The following is an 18,039-nucleotide window of genomic DNA, read 5'->3' on the forward strand; positions in this document are numbered from 1 at the left end:
CACACACACACACCCACCCACACACACACACACACACACACACACACACACACACACACTTGAGCGCAGGCAGCGGCGCGAAAAGATGATTTTCCTCATCTTCGCCGCTGTCTGTCGGCTCCCCTCTCCCTGCCGTGCGCGCACGCGGCCCTTGTATAAAAAGGCTGACTCATGTCAGCCAACTAAAATTCCGCACGCGCCCGGCACTATAGAACGTGCCTCGGGCATCTTCCGACACTGCACTACAATTGTCCGTAAGGCATCTTATTAGAAGGGGCCTTATGGAGTATCACCGCTTACTAAATTGATAATTTTCCTTGAATGACCAATTATTGGTGATCGCCAATAGAAAGCTGAAACATCTCCTGGTGATGTTGAGAATCTCTACAGGCCAATGGAGCAAGGCCGTCCCGGACAGCCGTTTTGTCTCAAATTGGTAAGAATGTCCACTGGAAAAAAACTTAAAGTATGTCGGGATCCAGGGACTCCCTGGAGGTCAGTGGACTGCGGATCGGCTCCCTCCTCCCCGTGGATCAGGTATTACAAACTAAAGAAAAATACCAGAGACTGCGGCTTTAAGTTGCAAACCTCATCAGCGGTCTGAATGAGACCCAGTCTTGAGGAGTTTACCCAATAAACAACAAAATTGAATTTCTATTAAAATTGTGATGGAAAATTGCTAACAGTTTTCACAACTTAGTGTTAATGGCCATTCAAGTGAATTGTCGTTAATAATTAATAACAGCCGTCGCATCTTGCTGAACGCCCTCCTTACAGTCACAAGATCAGATGAGGACTGAATTTAATTTACTCCCATCCGCATTGGAAACATCTGAGCTGAAAGATTGTAAATAAATAATTAAATCTGCCTTGAGAGTTGTTTTTTTTTTTTTTCTTTCTAAAAATGTTTTTCAGTTTTAATCCAATTTATTCCAGTGCAACAATTACAACAGTTAAAGTATCTTTCAGAAAGTAGTGGAAACGGTGCAAACGTGTAATGCACTATAAATTCTATGTTTTCCATAGGGCCTAATTGACTCATCAGCACCAGGTGAGATTTTAATGTTTATTGCAATTAATAATGGGGGGGGGAGGGGAAGAGAAGGTCTTGGGATCTGGAAGCCTCTATGGTTGCGATTGGGAGGGGAAGGGGAGAGGGAATGGTTCACCAATACCGTGCGCATGAATCCTGAAGGCTATGTACCAAGCACTGAAATGTTGTAGAAGTCACTTACTTTAAAATGTGTAACTCAGTGGTTTTCAAACTTGTTTTGGTTAAGGAGCCCCAGAATACGATTGTGAAATTCTGGGGAACCCCAACCCTCGCCTCCCGCCTCTCGTCCCGTCTCTTGTGCCTCTCCCCACTCACATTCTCCCTAAGGCCGCGTTTATAGTACTGGTTACAGCGACTGGGACGTTGCGCAGCGCCATAGCAAGTATATGCAGTCCGTCGCGGGTGCCCATAGTGGGCGTGACGGCTACGGCTGACGTCACGCGGTCGCGATCGCTGGTAGTCAAAGGATTTTTACTTCAGCGATCGTCGTGTGACATCAGTGGCACGTGAGTGGTTCAGCCAATGAGGGCGAACCACTCACGGCCACGCCTCCGCCACACCCCCGGTCACCCTCTCGTCTCTTGCACTATAAGCAGGAATCGCTATTACAACGGCGACTGCTGATGTCACGCGGTCACGTCGCCCTAGCTATAAACACAACCTTAAGCTCCCTCTCCCCCACACACTCTCCCTTAGGCTAAGACCATACAGCCTTCACTCGCACGGAGGCATGCGAAGGCTGCGATGTCACCCACGTGAAGCGTGTGCGTTTTCTGTCCATGGTAGACGTGCCGTGGGGGCGTGCCTAGGGGCGTCACTGAGCTGGTTCGCCCTCATCGGGCAAACCGCTCACGTGACCTGCCCATCGCGCAGAAAAATTAGTTTCAACTGATTTCATGCGCAACGCGCGCCCCTTCCTGCTGTTGCGCACGTGCCCACGCGGTCTATGGGCGCGATGAACGCCTTTAGTCAATGTGTTTGCAGAACCATGGACTTAGTCTTATGCTCACTCTCTTCCTCATGTTCGCTCTCCCTCTCTCTCTTCGATATACACACACACACACACACACACACACACTCCCCCTCACTTACACACACTCTCTCTCCCCCTCTCACTTAGGCTAAGGCCCCGCTCCCAGAGTCAGCGGACAGGCGGTGCGCTGACATACACAGACCGCGATATGCGGTCTGTAGGGAGCGGGAGCCGGAGCGGGAGGTGTCCGGGAGTGGGAGGTGTCCGGGAGTGGGAGGTTTGACAGGGAGGGGGGGTCGTGGCTTGAGCGGAGGGACCCGCTACTCTCCCCCCCTCCCTCCACGGACTCGGGCTGGAGCTGCTGATGGTAAGCAACACACACACACACACACACACACACAGACAGAGGCAGGCATTCACGCACTCAGACACACACACATACACACACAGACAGGCACTCACGCTGCTTTCCCTCCACACTCCTCCCCGCTCCCCGAAGCCTCTCCTCCTCCCGAAGCCTCCCCTCCCCATTGGCTCACAGCCACACCACGTGACGCGTCAACGCTAGGAAACACCATTTTCTTGTGTCACATAGCGGCTGACGTGCCACAGCGTGTAGTGCGCTGTGCCGCCAGGGGGGACCGGCTCCGCAGGATTCCCCTGCTGGTGGGGAACTCGCGTGTGGCCGCCCGCGCCAACGAGCGCAGCGGGACCGAGGTCTTACACACATAGACATTCTTACCCGATCTTCTCTTTCCCTCCTGTCAGCTGGAAGATGACGCGACTTCCGGCGCCGACCGCAGCAAAGAGAGGAAGGATAGCTGTTAGCGGGAAGCTGCTGCTGCTGCTTTCGGGAGCCCCCGGGTCACTGCTATGTGGGGTGTCGCTGCGCCACTGGGCTGGGACAGCTGGGAGAGTTGTCCCAGCTCTCCCCCTTGGCGGTCACGGAACCCCCGGGGTCCACGGAAACCCGGTTGAAAATCACTGGTGTAACTAGTCCACCCCTCTTAGTGGAAACAGCTGAGTAGATAACCCTGATGATTGAAATACTTGTATGCCCTTTACTAGATTTGCAGGATTTCAAGTAATTACGCAACCCATTTTCTGCAGATAGTGTCTGCAAAGTCTGGAGGAGCAAGGTATAACTAGCCCTTCCTCCCGCAAAGAGGATACAAAATGAAAGCTACAGCAGGTACAGTAGTCTTGTGATGTTTCATTTTTTTCAGACTGTGCATCCCAGAGTACCTTATTGCGCTAATGACATGACATTAAGACAAAAGGGCCTGGAGCAGAGGGCAGTCTGTCAGAGGTGGATGTCAGACTATAGCAGATTAGTTGAACAGATCTTGGGAACGGTACATACAGCTGCCTCCTGATAACCTCTTGGGACTCGATGCTGTAGGCCTGACGGTCTCCTTCCTGCAGGCGAAACTTGCGCTGCAGCTTGGTCAGCTCACTTTCCGCTGAAATACAAAGCATGGGCACAATAATCGGAAGAAAAGATGCATGAATATATTATGACAAAGCGTTTTAGCTTGAAGGGCAACTTGTGTGGATTATTTAAACACTGCAGTATGGGCCAATACATTTAGTCCCATTTGTAAATTGAGAACTCTCTAGCAGAATTATAATTTACGGCACTTCTATAACCCCTGCCTGTAACATCCACATCATGTATAAATGTATGAAATCGTGATCAATGTAATATATGATATAATGTAATACAATGATATAATTCTGCCAGTCTTATAACATACAGACTGGGCTGCTGAGCAACTAGTCTATTTTCACAGCCTAAGGCTGCGTCCATAGTGTGAGCGATGGCGCGCACGAACAAAATGCAGCAGCTCTATCGGGCCGGGCATAGTGCGCGCGATGAAGAGCGACTGCGCGGCAGAATTTTGAGCCGACACCCGGGTCACGGCAGCTTCACATGCACGATTCAACCAATGAGGGCGAACAAGCCTCGTGACTTCGCGGCCACGCTTCCCCGTCGTGAGTCCACAGATCGCTCGGGTGACAGGCGCGCGACACCATGTGCTCCGTCGCCTGCGTCCACTATATCCGAGGCATTATATTGAAGCACTTGCTACAACTCCCTGCTGCTATCTGGCGAACCTGATTAATTACTACTACCGGACCATTGGCGGATAATTTGTTACTTTGACGTTCTCTCTTGTATAGCAGATTTGTGCGTGTACCTTACTGCAGGGGTGAGCAAATTTTTTACACTGAGCCCCCCTTTTCACCCATGATATTAGTCAGGCCCCCCTGCCTGATGTAATCCAAATCACATGACTTTTTTTTATTAATCGGTATAACATTTTTAAAACAGTAAAACATTGCAAATGTTATAGGTTTGTTTTTAAATAAATCAGCATAGTAGTACTGACTGCAATTTTTCTCTATCTCCCCCCATCCTCTCCCTGATCCTTTATCTCCCCCCTCATCTCCACTCCCTCCTCCTCAGCTCTCCGCCTCCTGCAGTTTGCTCCTCAAGGCCTATACTCTTATGTGCTCCATACAGTGCACTACCTCGCCCTTGTTGCCCACCCGATACCATCTGGAGGCAGGTACTTCCTGCAAACGAGGGCGAGAGGCCCCAGTGGAGGGAACTGTATTCAGAGTTGGTTCCCCGTCCCGCCGGGGATTTGAGTTGGAGAGACCTCCACGGTGCACTGAGCACGGGAGAGTACTTGGCCCACTTCACGGACTCCCCCACCACCTGCCCCTTCTGTGGCGAGCGGGAGTCCGTGTACCATATTTATTTTAGCTGCGCCAGACTAGCTAGCCATTTATAAAACCAGGAAGCAGTGTCTGTAGAGGGAGGTCCCAACAAACATCGTGGCCATGTTCAGCACGCTGGTGCGCTCCCGTATCCGGGCAGAGTACTCGTACGCCGAGTCCACTGGGGCGGTTTCAGAGTTTGACTCCCAGTGGGTGTCAGATGGGGTGCTCTGCTCGGTATCCCCCATTCGGATTTTTTTACATTAACTCTCCTATTTTAGTGCACATTATTTTACTGTTGCACTAGATACCGGTTTATGTTATATTTTTGTTGATCTGGAATTTTTTCTCACTGCGTCCTTTGGACCAGCGAGTTACCTGTTGATCTGATTGGCCGGCGAAACTACCATATTAAATAGCCCTCTCTCCTTCTCCAGCTCTCTCCCCCTCCTCCATGCCTACCTGTAAAACAGTGTGGTGATAGAGGCAGGCGGGGGGAGACGATGGTCCCCAGAGTTAAGCAGAGGAGCAGCCGGCAGAGGAGTTGGGAGTTGCACGGAGGCAGTGCAGGACGGCAGGGGAGGAGCGTGTTGTAACAGCACAGACACCGGAAGTAAGAAAGACTTCCGAGTAGGACTGCTGGGGCACGCTCCTCCCCAACCATCCTGTTCTGCCTCCGTGCAACTCCCAACTCCTCTGCCGACTGCTCCTCTGCTTAACTCTGGTGTCCCACCCCGCCATCATCTCCCCTTTCCTGCCTCTATCACCACCCTGCTTCACTCTGCACCCCTCTACAAAATCTTGTGCCCCCCAGTTTGCACACCCCTGAATTACTGCCTCTACATTGCTACACTTGTATCCAAACAATGTTTGTGTAGAAATATTATCTGAAAGGGTCAGTTCCTTGCCTTTACGGCAATACAATATGTAAGCTGCCGATCGATCTGTTCTCCAGTGATCGATCGGCAATGATCCTGCTTCCCAGGGCACACAATATGGCTGCCTATTTCAAAAGAGGAAGTGGTGCAGCTTCCTAAATAGTTCTTATAGCAAGGAATCCTACTTCGTAAAGAAATGATTAAAAAGGGCATATCTAATACTACATAACTGATTTATAAAAAAAAAACATTAGGATTTTGAATGAAATGCTGTTTTAAACTGCAGCTACTTGCACTACTTTCTATGGGTCTTTAGTTTTCTCTTTCTTTAAACAGATGAGAACCTTCGCTGACATGGGCCAGGAGCCAAGCCTTGTGATGATAAACTTACTCTCCCGTTCTCTATTTATTAAAGGGGGGGGGGGGGTCAAAAGTGAAAATGCAGTTGGTTTCTTTCTAGGCCTCTTTGAACGCTTCAGGATGGGAAATGTCATATCTTAGAAACTAAACAACTTGTTCTGTTTTGGGTTCACCCATTTAGTGCCTTTAATATGTTGCAGAGAAATGTTGCAATGACCCATTAGGGCCTTATTCTATATATGCCGAAGAGGCACTTCAAACCTTAGCATTCAGGGGGAATATTTCCTAACTAGTACTAAGCCATAAAGTAAATGGGCTGTAAGGTATCGTATGGCTAAGAACAGCTTAGTAAATATGGCCCTAGATGTCTATTGATGGGATACTACTATAGTTTTATCGCCTTTTGCTCACCAATCAAGGTCACATAAACCTCTCTATAGCACAACAAATTGGTGTTTCCAAGCAGAACCAATATCCCTGTTGGTTAGACCCGAAACTGGTTTCAGGGATTTGTTTTTTCAATTACAATAAAATTAGATGGACAAAAATATATGGGGTACCCATTGTCACTATTTTGTGTAGCACATATAGGTTGAGAGACCCCCCAAAAAAACAACTGCTTTATTCTAAAATGATTGAGTTCTGTATAGGTAAAACAACATTAAAGTAATTGGATAATGAACTGATCCAATAGATTGGCTCATAAGACCTGTGCTTAAAAGTATGGCAGGAGGCCAAAGAACAGTACCAATAAGTGACAGTTCTGCTGCTAAATAATTGTTCAACTACAGTCTTTTTTTATTATTTGATAGAGCAAGTACCCATTCCTTCCTGGTCCACATCACTGCTGTCAGTTCGGCCGCTGTTTGCAGATCTTCTGTGTGGCATCTTGGGTTCTAATGAGACGAAACATAAAAAATAAAAGAATGTAATGTGAAATCACAGAACCAGCTTGAAGTTGCAGTCCAAGCAATATCCTACATGTGTGTTTTAATCAATCAGTTCTGAAAAAAAAAATACTTGTAGCATTTTTTTAAACAACCTTAAATGAAAATTTTCATGTATTATGATGTAACAAGCATTTTTGTTTCTATAGCAACCAGTTACAAAGTCACATCCCCTTCCTCTTCTGAAACAGGCTCTGGCACACCCCTTTTTGAGCCCTGCCCTCTCACTAGCAGAACACCAATTGTATCTAGTGCCTGCCTGGACACATGATCTTCCCCACAGAACTTTGTCATATTAATATGCAAATGCATTCCACTGACTGCAGAATACTCCTCTACAGCCATTTAGTGAACCCCCGAGCCGAATCTTCGTCGATCAATCTGCAACTTAGCTAATTACTTGTCATTGTGGGGATTGTTTTGATGTACATATTAATGGGGGAAAAAAATAGAATGTAAAAAAAATAAAACGGCAGCTTGGACAGCAGCTTTGTGCAATATATATATATATATTGCACAAAGCTGTAGTCCAAGATATATATATATATATATATATATATATATATATATATATATATATATATATATTTATTATATATATATATATATATATATATATATATATATATATATTATATATATATATATATACACACACCGTATTTCCTCAATTCTAAAATGCACCTTTTTCCGATTTTCACATGTCTGAATTCGGGGTGCGTCTTAGAATCAATGTATTAAAAAAAAATGTCTACTAACCCCCCTTTCTCACTTACCATGTTTCAGGAGCGGTCCCCTGTCAGCGGCAGGAGAGGTCCCTTGTCTGCAGAGGATTGAAGATGGACAGCGGGCGGAGGTCGGAGGCAGGAGAGCTCCCACATCTGCAGATGAAAGATAAAGACGGCGGGCGTGCGGCGGCAGGAGAAGATCAGCTGGGGAGGACCACACTGTAACACTTGACCGGTGTTTGACTTCCGGTTACAGTGCGCTCCTCCCCAGCCGTTCCCCTACGCGGCTTTCCTCCTGCTCAGCTTTCCTGCTATGATGATCTTCTCCTGCAGTCGCTGCTGCCGCATTCCTGACCGCTGTCCATCTTCATTCGTCTACAGACGTGGGACCTCTCCTGCCACCGCCGCCTGTTTCATTCTCCGCTGACATGGGACCGCTCCTGAAACATGGTAAGTGAGAAAGTAAATTTCCTCGATTGTAAGTGCCAAATTGATGGTGCGTCTTACAATTGAGGAAATACAGTGTATATATATATATATATATATATATAGTGCAGAATAAATGAGTTCTTCAGTATTCGGTGATACCTTTTTTATTGGACTAACAATTTATGTCATAGGACAAGCTTTCGAGAGTTATCCTCTCTTCTTCAGGTCAAGCAATATAGTATTGCTTGACCTGAAGAAGAGAGGATAACTCTCGAAAGCTTGTCCTATGACATAAATTGTTAGTCCAATAAAAAAGGTATCACCGAATACTGAAGAACTCATTTATTCTGCACTATCGCAACTGGACTAACACGGCTATTTTCTGCTTTATATATATATATATATATATATATATATATATATATATATATATATATATATATATATATTATATATATGTAACGGGTCTTCCCCCACCCACTCGCAGATAATACTGTGGAGGTGTAGGAACATGCAAGGTTACGCAGGTGTGGTGCATTACCTGTTGGCTCACAGGAGGGCTGAGCTTCCGCCACGGGGAACCTGGGGTACATACATCTTATACATCTCTAGGTGCAACGCCTCCACCTGGGAGGGATCCCAACGGAGTGGGAGGAGGCCCTCACAGGAAACAACCACACAAAGCGAACGAATGTAAAACAGGACTGGCTTTACTGCATAACCAACTATATCTATACACATTAACACAACCGTCATGCGCCACGGCGGACGCCAACCACTCTGGGCGTCACGGCGGACGCTACCACCTCTGGCGTCACGGCGGACGCTAATCACACTAGGCGTCACGGCGGACGCTACCACCTCAGGCGTCACGGCGGACGCTAATCACACTAGGCGTCACGGCGGACGCTACCACCTCAGGCGTCACGGCGGACGCTAACCTCCCATAGAGTGCTCCCACCCTGTGTCCAGTAACCCCCACCCAAATGTCTCGCACCCCAAAGTCAAATACCACTGTGCATGTGTATGTGTGACTGCGCAGCCACTATGTCTGGTGATAGGCCTGGTTGGTGCACGTGAGTTGCAGGTTACCTGCCCGGGCTCCAGCCACGGGTACCGCGATATCACCGGAGATCCGCCCGATCCGACGTTGTCCTCCACACCGCGTTGGGTGAATTCCAGCGCGGATAATATCACCTTAGTCCCAGGGTCTTTGATGGTGGTCTGAGCCCAGAACCCACCTCGCAGGGCCGCACGGCTGTAGCACTGCGTCCCTGACTAAGCTACCAATAAATGGGTCAGTGTCCCTATCTAGGGCCTGTCCCTATACTCCACAAGCTATTAAGTGGCTCAGGACCTAACTGGGGGCCTGGGGGCTGCTGGCCTAATGCAGAGGGTCACTGACCCCTGCATCCACCTCTTACCCCTAGCTGGTCCGGATCCTGACTGACTGTCACTGCAAAACCCCGCGAAAAGTATCTCTTCTTTTCCCGGGCAAATCCCTCAGCCTTATTGGCTCCCTGGCGTCAGGTGTCTCTGCCCCTATGCACCCTGGGGGCTGGCCGTCTATTCTCACGCATGCGCGAGCTCTCTGGGGCCTCCCGCGCTAGCTGGCCTCCTGCGCATGCGCGAGCTAACTGTCATGGCGGCGCCCTGCTCCGCTAGCCGCCGGGCCGGTGGCAACGCGATCGCGGCCTTAGCGACGGCCCGATCGCATCTCCGGCAACCGGCCCGCTCGCGTCCCTAGCTACCAGGGATTCCGATGCCGCTCGCGTCCCTAGCAACCCAGCAACGCGCGGCTCGCGGGACAGCAGGAAGGGGGGTGAGTGCTCCAGGGGGGACCTGGCTACATCCTCCCCCTGGTAAAATCCCCAACGTCCTCGCTTGGGACACCATGCAATACAACTATATACAAAAATTATATAATGAAAAGGGCGTAACATACTTATATAATGAAAATTTCAACAACCAACCGTGATTTCACTATATCAGCTCTACATCAGATTGTACATTTCACTGAACATCACAATAACTAACTGTACTCTGCTGCGAGCCCACTGCTGAGCCTCATAATGGGGTGCCCCAACTTGATCATAGGTTACCCGATTTGGAGGGTACCTGACTCTTTGGCCCCCAAGGAGTTGTTCCTCTGCGACTCCCTCGGGGGAGTAGTACACACAGTCCTGAGGCTCAGCCTCTTCCCCTGAGGGGAGAATTGTCTCTGTACAGTCTCTGTTAGACACAAAGCTCGGGCTCTGTGGATCCAAAGGCTGGCCTGTTGGTGCCACCTTAGTAGGTGTTGGCCTACGGGGCCCTTTACCCGTAGCTCCTCCGGGAGATGCCCCTTCTGTGGAATAGTCCCTTTGAGAGGGTCCCTCCATAGGGTCTTCAGGAGTTTCAGAGTGGGTCTCGTTATTTACAGTCTCTTGACCCACCTCTGATAGATCGGACTCACCGTTGAGCGGCGTGGCCAGTATCTCTGTCTCTTCATCTTCCACTTGTGGGATGGGAAGAAGATGATTACGGTGCCATACCTTTACCCGGCCATCAGTGTCTTTGATGCGATAGACCGGGAGGCCAGGCATCTGGGATTCAATTTCATACACTCCGTCTCTCCATCGGTCGGCCAATTTGTGTTTTCCCGGGACTCCGAGGTTGCGAAGCAACACAGCATCCCCAGGACGAAGTTCCCGATATTTGACCTTATGATCATATCGTCGTTTGTTTCCTGCGTTCAGCTTAGCTGTGGACTTTTCTGCTTGTTGATAGGCCTGCTGTAAACTGTCTTTCAGTCTTTGTACGTATTTGAAATGAGTGGCATTATGTATCCCATCTGTCGAGACTCTGAGACGCACATCCACTGGCAGTCTGGCCTCACGCCCAAACATGAGGAAGTAAGGGGAGAATCCCGTTGACTCGTGTCTGGTGCAATTATACGCATGCGCTAGGCCCTCCACATGTCGACTCCATTCAGATTTTTGCACACTCTGTAGAGTTCCGAGCATGTCCAGTAAGGTTCGATTGAATCGTTCTGGCAGCGCATCACCTTCGGGATGATACGGGTCGTTCTTGATTTTGCAATGTTCAGCATTTTGAGCAGTTCTCTGATCAATGTGCTCTTAAAGTCCCGCCCTTGGTCGGAATGAAGGCGGTTGGGAAGACCATAGTGAACGAAGAACTTTTCCCATAGTACTTTCGCGACCGTGATAGCCTTCTGGTCTTTTGTGGGGAAGGCCTGGGCATATCGGGTGTAATGGTCCGTGATGACCAGCACGTTACCGATGCCTCGGCTATCAGGTTCGATACATAAAAAGTCCATACACACCAAGTCCATTGGACCAGAACTCTTAAGATGGGCCATGGGAGCTGCTCTGGTAGGCAACGTCTTGCGTTGAACGCATCGGGAACAACGGCGGCAGTGTTGTTCCACCGCTTCCCGCATCTTGGGCCAGAAGAACCGGTCTCGGACTAGCCCAAAAGTCTTCTCTACACCGAGATGCCCGTGTTCATCGTGTAGAGACTTCAACACCAGGTATTGTAAGTTCTTAGGTAGGACTAGTTGTCTCCTATCCGGGTGGTTATGGTATTGCACCACCCGATAGAGCAAGCAATTGTCTATTTCAAATTTGTCCCATTCTCGCATGAGCAAGGCCACCAAGTCATTGGGCGCACGTTTCAGAAGGGCTGGGTTCTTTTTTTCAACGGCGTGTCGGATGATACTAGCGACCAGATCTCGAATTTGGTAGTCTACCAGATCTTTCCACCGGAACACATTGTCGTGCGTGATGTGCATCCCCTTTGGGTCGCAGTAGGCGGCGGGGACAGCCTGCAACTGGCATCCCAAAGAGTCGGCCACTCGTAACTCAGAGAAGGCCACTTGGTCATTAACTATGGCTGCAGTTTTACACATAGCCCGCACTCCGGGTCCGGGAAGTTCTTCCCATTCTTCATCATCGGGGGTGGCGATTAGTCCTGGCCTTTGGGAGAGGGCGTCCGCCCCAATATTCAATGGCCCCGGCTTATACTTCAAGGAGAAACGGTAGTTACTGAGGGCGGCCTGCCATCTGTGGCCGGCTGCATCTAATTTGGCCGACGTATTGATGTACGTGAGGGGATTGTTGTCCGTCCTTACCTCGAAGGTGACACCGTACAAGTAATCGTGGAGCTTCTCGGTGATCGCCCACTTGAGAGCCAGAAACTCCAACTTGTGGACGGGGTATCTCTGCTCACTGGGTGTCAAGCTGCGGCTGATGTAAGCTACCGGCCGTAGGCCCTCCGGGTGCTTCTGGTGCAGGACGGCGCCTAGTCCATTTAGACTGGCATCCACATGCAGGACGTATGGCTGTTCGGGATCCGCATAAGCAAGTACAGGCGCTTCGGTCAGACACTTCTTCAGCTTCAGGAAGGCCCGCTCACACTCAGAGGTCCATTTGTCACCGAACGGTTGGCGGGCTGATACAGCATTCTTCCCGGTCTCGGAAGGGTATATCTTCAACAGATTGTTCAAAGGTTTAGCCTTGCTCGAGTACCCTTCCACGAAGCGGCGGTAGTACCCGCAGAACCCTAGGAAGGATCGCAACTCTGTGACGTTCTCTGGGCGAGGCCATTTCACCACAGCCTCTACCTTGGCAGGGTCGGTGGCGACCCCTTTGGCGGACACGATGTGCCCCACGTAGGTCACTGAGGTATGGCAAAATCGGCATTTGTCTAGGGATAATTTCAACCCTTCGTTCCCCAGGCGGTCGATCACTTTAAACAATCGCTCTTCGTGCTCTTCCAGAGTCCTTCCGAAGACGATGATATCGTCCAGGTACACCAGACACTCCCGGGGAATCATGTCCCCGATAGTCTTTTCCATCAACCTTTGGAACGTGGCAGGCGCCCCACATATACCTTGGGGCATACGGGTGAATTGATAGAATCCCAGGGGGCAGATGAATGCTGTCTTCTCCTGGTCTTCCGCCGTCATGGGCACCTGATAGTACCCGGATCAGAGGTCAAGCACGCTAAACCAGTGACTCCCATTCAGCGCATTCAGGATCTCTTCAATGCGCGGGAGGTTGTATTGATCCGGGATCGTGCGATTGTTCAGTGTTCGATAGTCGATACACAGTCGTACGGACCCGTTCTTTTTCCGCACCACCACGATGGGCGACGCGTAAGGTCCTCGTGATTCCGTCACAATCCCAGCTGTTTCCATGTCTTGGATGGCGTTCCTCACATCGTCCACATCCCGAGGGGCAAGGCGGCGAGAACGTTCTCGGAACGGAGTGGCATCACTCATCCGAATGGTATGTTGGGCAATGCGGCTGCACCCCACATCCATCTCGCTCGTGGAGAACACATGTCGTCGTTGCAGCAACTGGGTGGTCAACCGCTCTTTCCACTCTGTGGACAGCGTCGACTCGCCGAAATTGAAGTCCAGATCGACTATCCGCTCGTGCGCGGCCGCCGCCTTCACCTGAGGCGTGGCTCCCACCGGGCTGACCGGGTATATGCATCCCAACTTCTGGTCAACATCAAACTCCATCGGAAAGGGGGAGAGATTCTGCACATACACGTGGGTTTGAATAGGGATCTTAGCCGTCCATTCCCTCACTTCGGGTAGTACTCTATACCCTCGCTGAACCTCTTCTTCTTCAGGCTCACTCTCCAGCGAGAACAGTTGGTCGTTCTGGTCTCGGTCAGGATAACAACACCAGACGGCCATCTTTTGCACTCCCCCTGGTAATATGGTTGTCAGTCCTCGTTGACGATTGTAGAGGTCCCCATGACGCTCCAAGGCATATACCCGATGGCATTCCTCTCGTAAGACGGGGTCTAGGAGCGAATCGGCAAGCGGCAGCTCGTTGGTCTCTTTCAAGTAAGCTCGGATTATAGCTTGCACTATGTCCGCATTGGTTCCCAAGATGATGGGGTATTTGCAATGGTCGTGGGGCTCCGGGCATACCATGGCCGCTACCTGCATAGGGTGCTTCTTGCCGGTGTTCAGTTGGAGTATGTCTAGCTGGACCCTTGCAATCCCATCGATGGGGTAGTCTTCATTACTCAATCCCCTAACCTTCATATGTTCAGCCGGCCTCAGAGGGCAGTGTTGAAGGTGCTGGTCATAGAACTTGCGATATATTATGGTCACTTGTGACCCGGTGTCCAATAGAGCCGAGGCGTATATCCCTTCTATTACCACGGGTACGATGGCCGCGGGGCCCACTTGACTGCAAGCTTCACCGGGTGAGGCGTCCTCACTGGGGCCAGCGTCAGCAGGGGAATCCGTGGTTCCCTGGGGGGTGTTCACATCAGGCTCGGCGGTCTGGGCGCGGCACACCATCGATCGGGCTGTGCTTCTTCTGTCGGGAGGTTTTTCTTCCGGTGGGTCCTCCTTCTCCGGACAATAGTACGAGATGTGGCCCTTCTTCCCGCAGTTGTAGCAAGATACCTCACGCCGGTCCGGGCGACCCTTATACATGGATGAGGACCGCTCAGTACTAGGACTTTCCCGAACAGACGACTTGGGGGTCGCTTCCCACTCAGGTGTGGCAGGTTTCTTACTCTTTGGGGCCGATGGGACCACAGGGTCATTCTTGGGGGTAGGTTTGGGTTTCTTTGATTCATGGAAATGGCGCTGCACTTCATGGTCTCTTATGTAATCCATTAGTTCCCCGTATTTAGGGGATACTGCCGCGACCGGGGCGACCCGCATCATTATAGCTATGTTGTGGTCAGGCAACGACCCCTTGAGTAGCTGTTTGAACCGGTATCGGTCCGCTTCGGCCGCGGAAATGATATGCTTGTCCAGGAGGGTGCCCAGGGCCAGCTGTAGGTCACAAACAAAGGCGGATAAATCTTGTCCTTCACGTTGTCGGAGGGCTTTGAATTGAGCCAGTAGCTCATCTTCGTCGTCTTTTCTGGCAAAGGATTTAATTAGCATTTCTACTAGTTCCTGGGCAGTAACTTCTCCTTCTACGCTCCGGTGCGCCCGCACTAACCGAGCGGCGGGGCCTCGAAGGCACTCGACCAGTCTTTGTCTCTTGCTGGCTTCGGAACACGACCACTCCTCTATGATTTGAAGCGTATGGTCCCTCCATGCCTCGATCCCCTCTTCTCCCGTGGGCGTCGGCAGAATCCCAGAGAAGGCCTTGAGTTTCCGGTAGTTCTGTGCTTGCGTCGAAATAGTTACAGCTTCTACTAGTTGGGAGGCTATCGTGTTCACGTCAAGGTTCCCACTAAGGGCCTGACTACTGCTCCCAGTTCCTACGCTAGACATGGTTGGGGTCCTGCCAGGCCGTTGATCAGGGTTGGGTGGGATGAGCGGGCTCCCTGCCCAGCTGGCGATACCTCCTAATCCGCTTGGGGTGAAAGAGACCCTAGGGGGGTCAACCCGGTGAGGCGTACTGGTCACTCGTTGGCTCGGGTGTAATCCAGTACTAGTGGACGCTTCTTCAGGAGATTGAGAGTCAGCGTAGATCATGCGGCAGTCCTCTGCGGAGGGCTCGGGTAGGTTTAATACATGGGGGGCCGTTTCTAAGCATATGTCACTCATGGTGTACAGGAGACAGGTGATCCCTCGGCCAGCAACATCCAGTTTATAGTCTATCACCCTGGCGGTGGCCAACCCCGGGCAACTTCTTACTTGCGTGCGCACTGTAGATAAGTCTGTATCAATTGCTACCCCGGTCACTGCAACCGCGCGTCTTGGGGATACTTGGTGCGCTAAGGCCCAGGCATGGACATCCTGCGGTGACGGCACGGACATGATAAAAATGAATCGGGCAATTTAGAAAAAAAACGGAACAGGGCACCCCAGGACTTGATCTCAGCAGCGCCTCCAAATGTAACGGGTCTTCCCCCACCCACTCGCAGATAATACTGTGGAGGTGTAGGAACATGCAAGGTTACGCAGGTGTGGTGCATTACCTGTTGGCTCACAGGAGGGCTGAGCTTCCGCCACGGGGAACCTGGGGTACATACATCTTATACATCTCTAGGTGCAACGCCTCCACCTGGGAGGGATCCCAACGGAGTGGGAGGAGGCCCTCACAGGAAACAACCACACAAAGCGAACGAATGTAAAACAGGACTGGCTTTACTGCATAACCAACTATATCTATACACATTAACACAACCGTCATGCGCCACGGCGGACGCCAACCACTCTGGGCGTCACGGCGGACGCTACCACCTCTGGCGTCACGGCGGACGCTAATCACACTAGGCGTCACGGCGGACGCTACCACCTCAGGCGTCACGGCGGACGCTAATCACACTAGGCGTCACGGCGGACGCTACCACCTCAGGCGTCACGGCGGACGCTAACCTCCCATAGAGTGCTCCCACCCTGTGTCCAGTAACCCCCACCCAAATGTCTCGCACCCCAAAGTCAAATACCACTGTGCATGTGTATGTGTGACTGCGCAGCCACTATGTCTGGTGATAGGCCTGGTTGGTGCACGTGAGTTGCAGGTTACCTGCCCGGGCTCCAGCCACGGGTACCGCGATATCACCGGAGATCCGCCCGATCCGACGTTGTCCTCCACACCGCGTTGGGTGAATTCCAGCGCGGATAATATCACCTTAGTCCCAGGGTCTTTGATGGTGGTCTGAGCCCAGAACCCACCTCGCAGGGCCGCACGGCTGTAGCACTGCGTCCCTGACTAAGCTACCAATAAATGGGTCAGTGTCCCTATCTAGGGCCTGTCCCTATACTCCACAAGCTATTAAGTGGCTCAGGACCTAACTGGGGGCCTGGGGGCTGCTGGCCTAATGCAGAGGGTCACTGACCCCTGCATCCACCTCTTACCCCTAGCTGGTCCGGATCCTGACTGACTGTCACTGCAAAACCCCGCGAAAAGTATCTCTTCTTTTCCCGGGCAAATCCCTCAGCCTTATTGGCTCCCTGGCGTCAGGTGTCTCTGCCCCTATGCACCCTGGGGGCTGGCCGTCTATTCTCGCGCATGCGCGAGCTCTCTGGGGCCTCCCGCGCTAGCTGGCCTCCTGCGCATGCGCGAGCTAACTGTCATGGCGGCGCCCTGCTCCGCTAGCCGCCGGGCCGGTGGCAACGCGATCGCGGCCTTAGCGACGGCCCGATCGCGTCCCCGGCAACCGGCCCGCTCGCGTCCCTAGCTACCAGGGATTCCGATGCCGCTCGCGTCCCTAGCAATCCAGCAACGCGCGGCTCGCGGGACAGCAGGAAGGGGGGTGAGTGCTCCAGGGGGGACCTGGCTACATCTATATATATATAGCGGTCATGTAAAATGGCTACAGTCATCTCTCCTGCTGACAGTAAGGCCTGGTAAGTTGTGGGCATGCCAGCAGTAATTATGGAGGTTTGCCCTCACACCCTGGTGGGGTGCCCTGTGTATGGATGGGAGTAGTCACATGCTCTGACTCCATGGTTAGTGATGTCAGAGGTGTGTCAGCTTCCAGAGTGTACATAAGGCACAGCACTGTGTCTAAAAGTTAGTTCTGGCAGGAGTTCTGGTTCTAGTACAAGTTCAGCTAAGAGGAGGAGGAGTTTAAGTTCTAGTTATGTTATAGTAACTGAAGAGGAGACTGTGTCCAGGGACCTGGCACAGGGCAGTGATCCCTGCGGGGAGAGGGAATCCCTATCTAAGGAGAGATACACCTTTTAAAGGGAGGCACTGACTGGACATGAGTGGCTAGATATCTACTGCGAGGGGCAGCTAGCCCACTCAGACAATAAAGATGTTCTCAATCACAAACTCTCTCGTGTACATGTGTGGAGTGAATGTACAGAGAGGAGCACCACGAAGGAGTTCCTCAACAGGATCATCCCCATGCGGACGCAGGGACCCTGATGAGGTGGAGGCGCTGCACTGGAACTAGGTGAGACTCAGACCACTACCTCAGCTGCCTGTCTGGACGGGTCCTCCCCACACACCATCATGCGGGAGACTCAGGAGTCCTGTTGCCAACAGGTGCACCA

General features: G+C 51.3%; 1 protein-coding gene across 3 annotated transcripts in view; it reads right to left on the reverse strand.

The window, feature by feature from the left end:
• The window catches only part of ODAD1 (outer dynein arm docking complex subunit 1), an 84,721-nt gene that overhangs the window by 38,696 nt on the left and 27,986 nt on the right, over nucleotides 1-18,039 (reverse strand). For 2 of the 3 annotated variants that reach the window (XM_075605360.1, XM_075605358.1), the window contains exons 2-3: nucleotides 6,814-6,888; nucleotides 3,391-3,490 (exon numbers count right to left, since the gene is read on the reverse strand). In XM_075605360.1, the coding sequence (XP_075461475.1) occupies nucleotides 3,391-3,490; nucleotides 6,814-6,880 (167 nt within the window). In that variant the 5' untranslated portion in view covers nucleotides 6,881-6,888. Of the gene's footprint in view, nucleotides 1-3,390; nucleotides 3,491-6,813; nucleotides 6,889-7,715; nucleotides 8,108-18,039 lie in introns of all 3 variants that reach the window. The other variant, XM_075605359.1, reaches the window with a different exon arrangement.

The sequence above is a fragment of the Ascaphus truei genome, chromosome 6 (assembly GCF_040206685.1).
Source record: "Ascaphus truei isolate aAscTru1 chromosome 6, aAscTru1.hap1, whole genome shotgun sequence".
In the NCBI taxonomy this organism is placed as follows: Eukaryota; Metazoa; Chordata; class Amphibia; order Anura; family Ascaphidae; genus Ascaphus; species Ascaphus truei.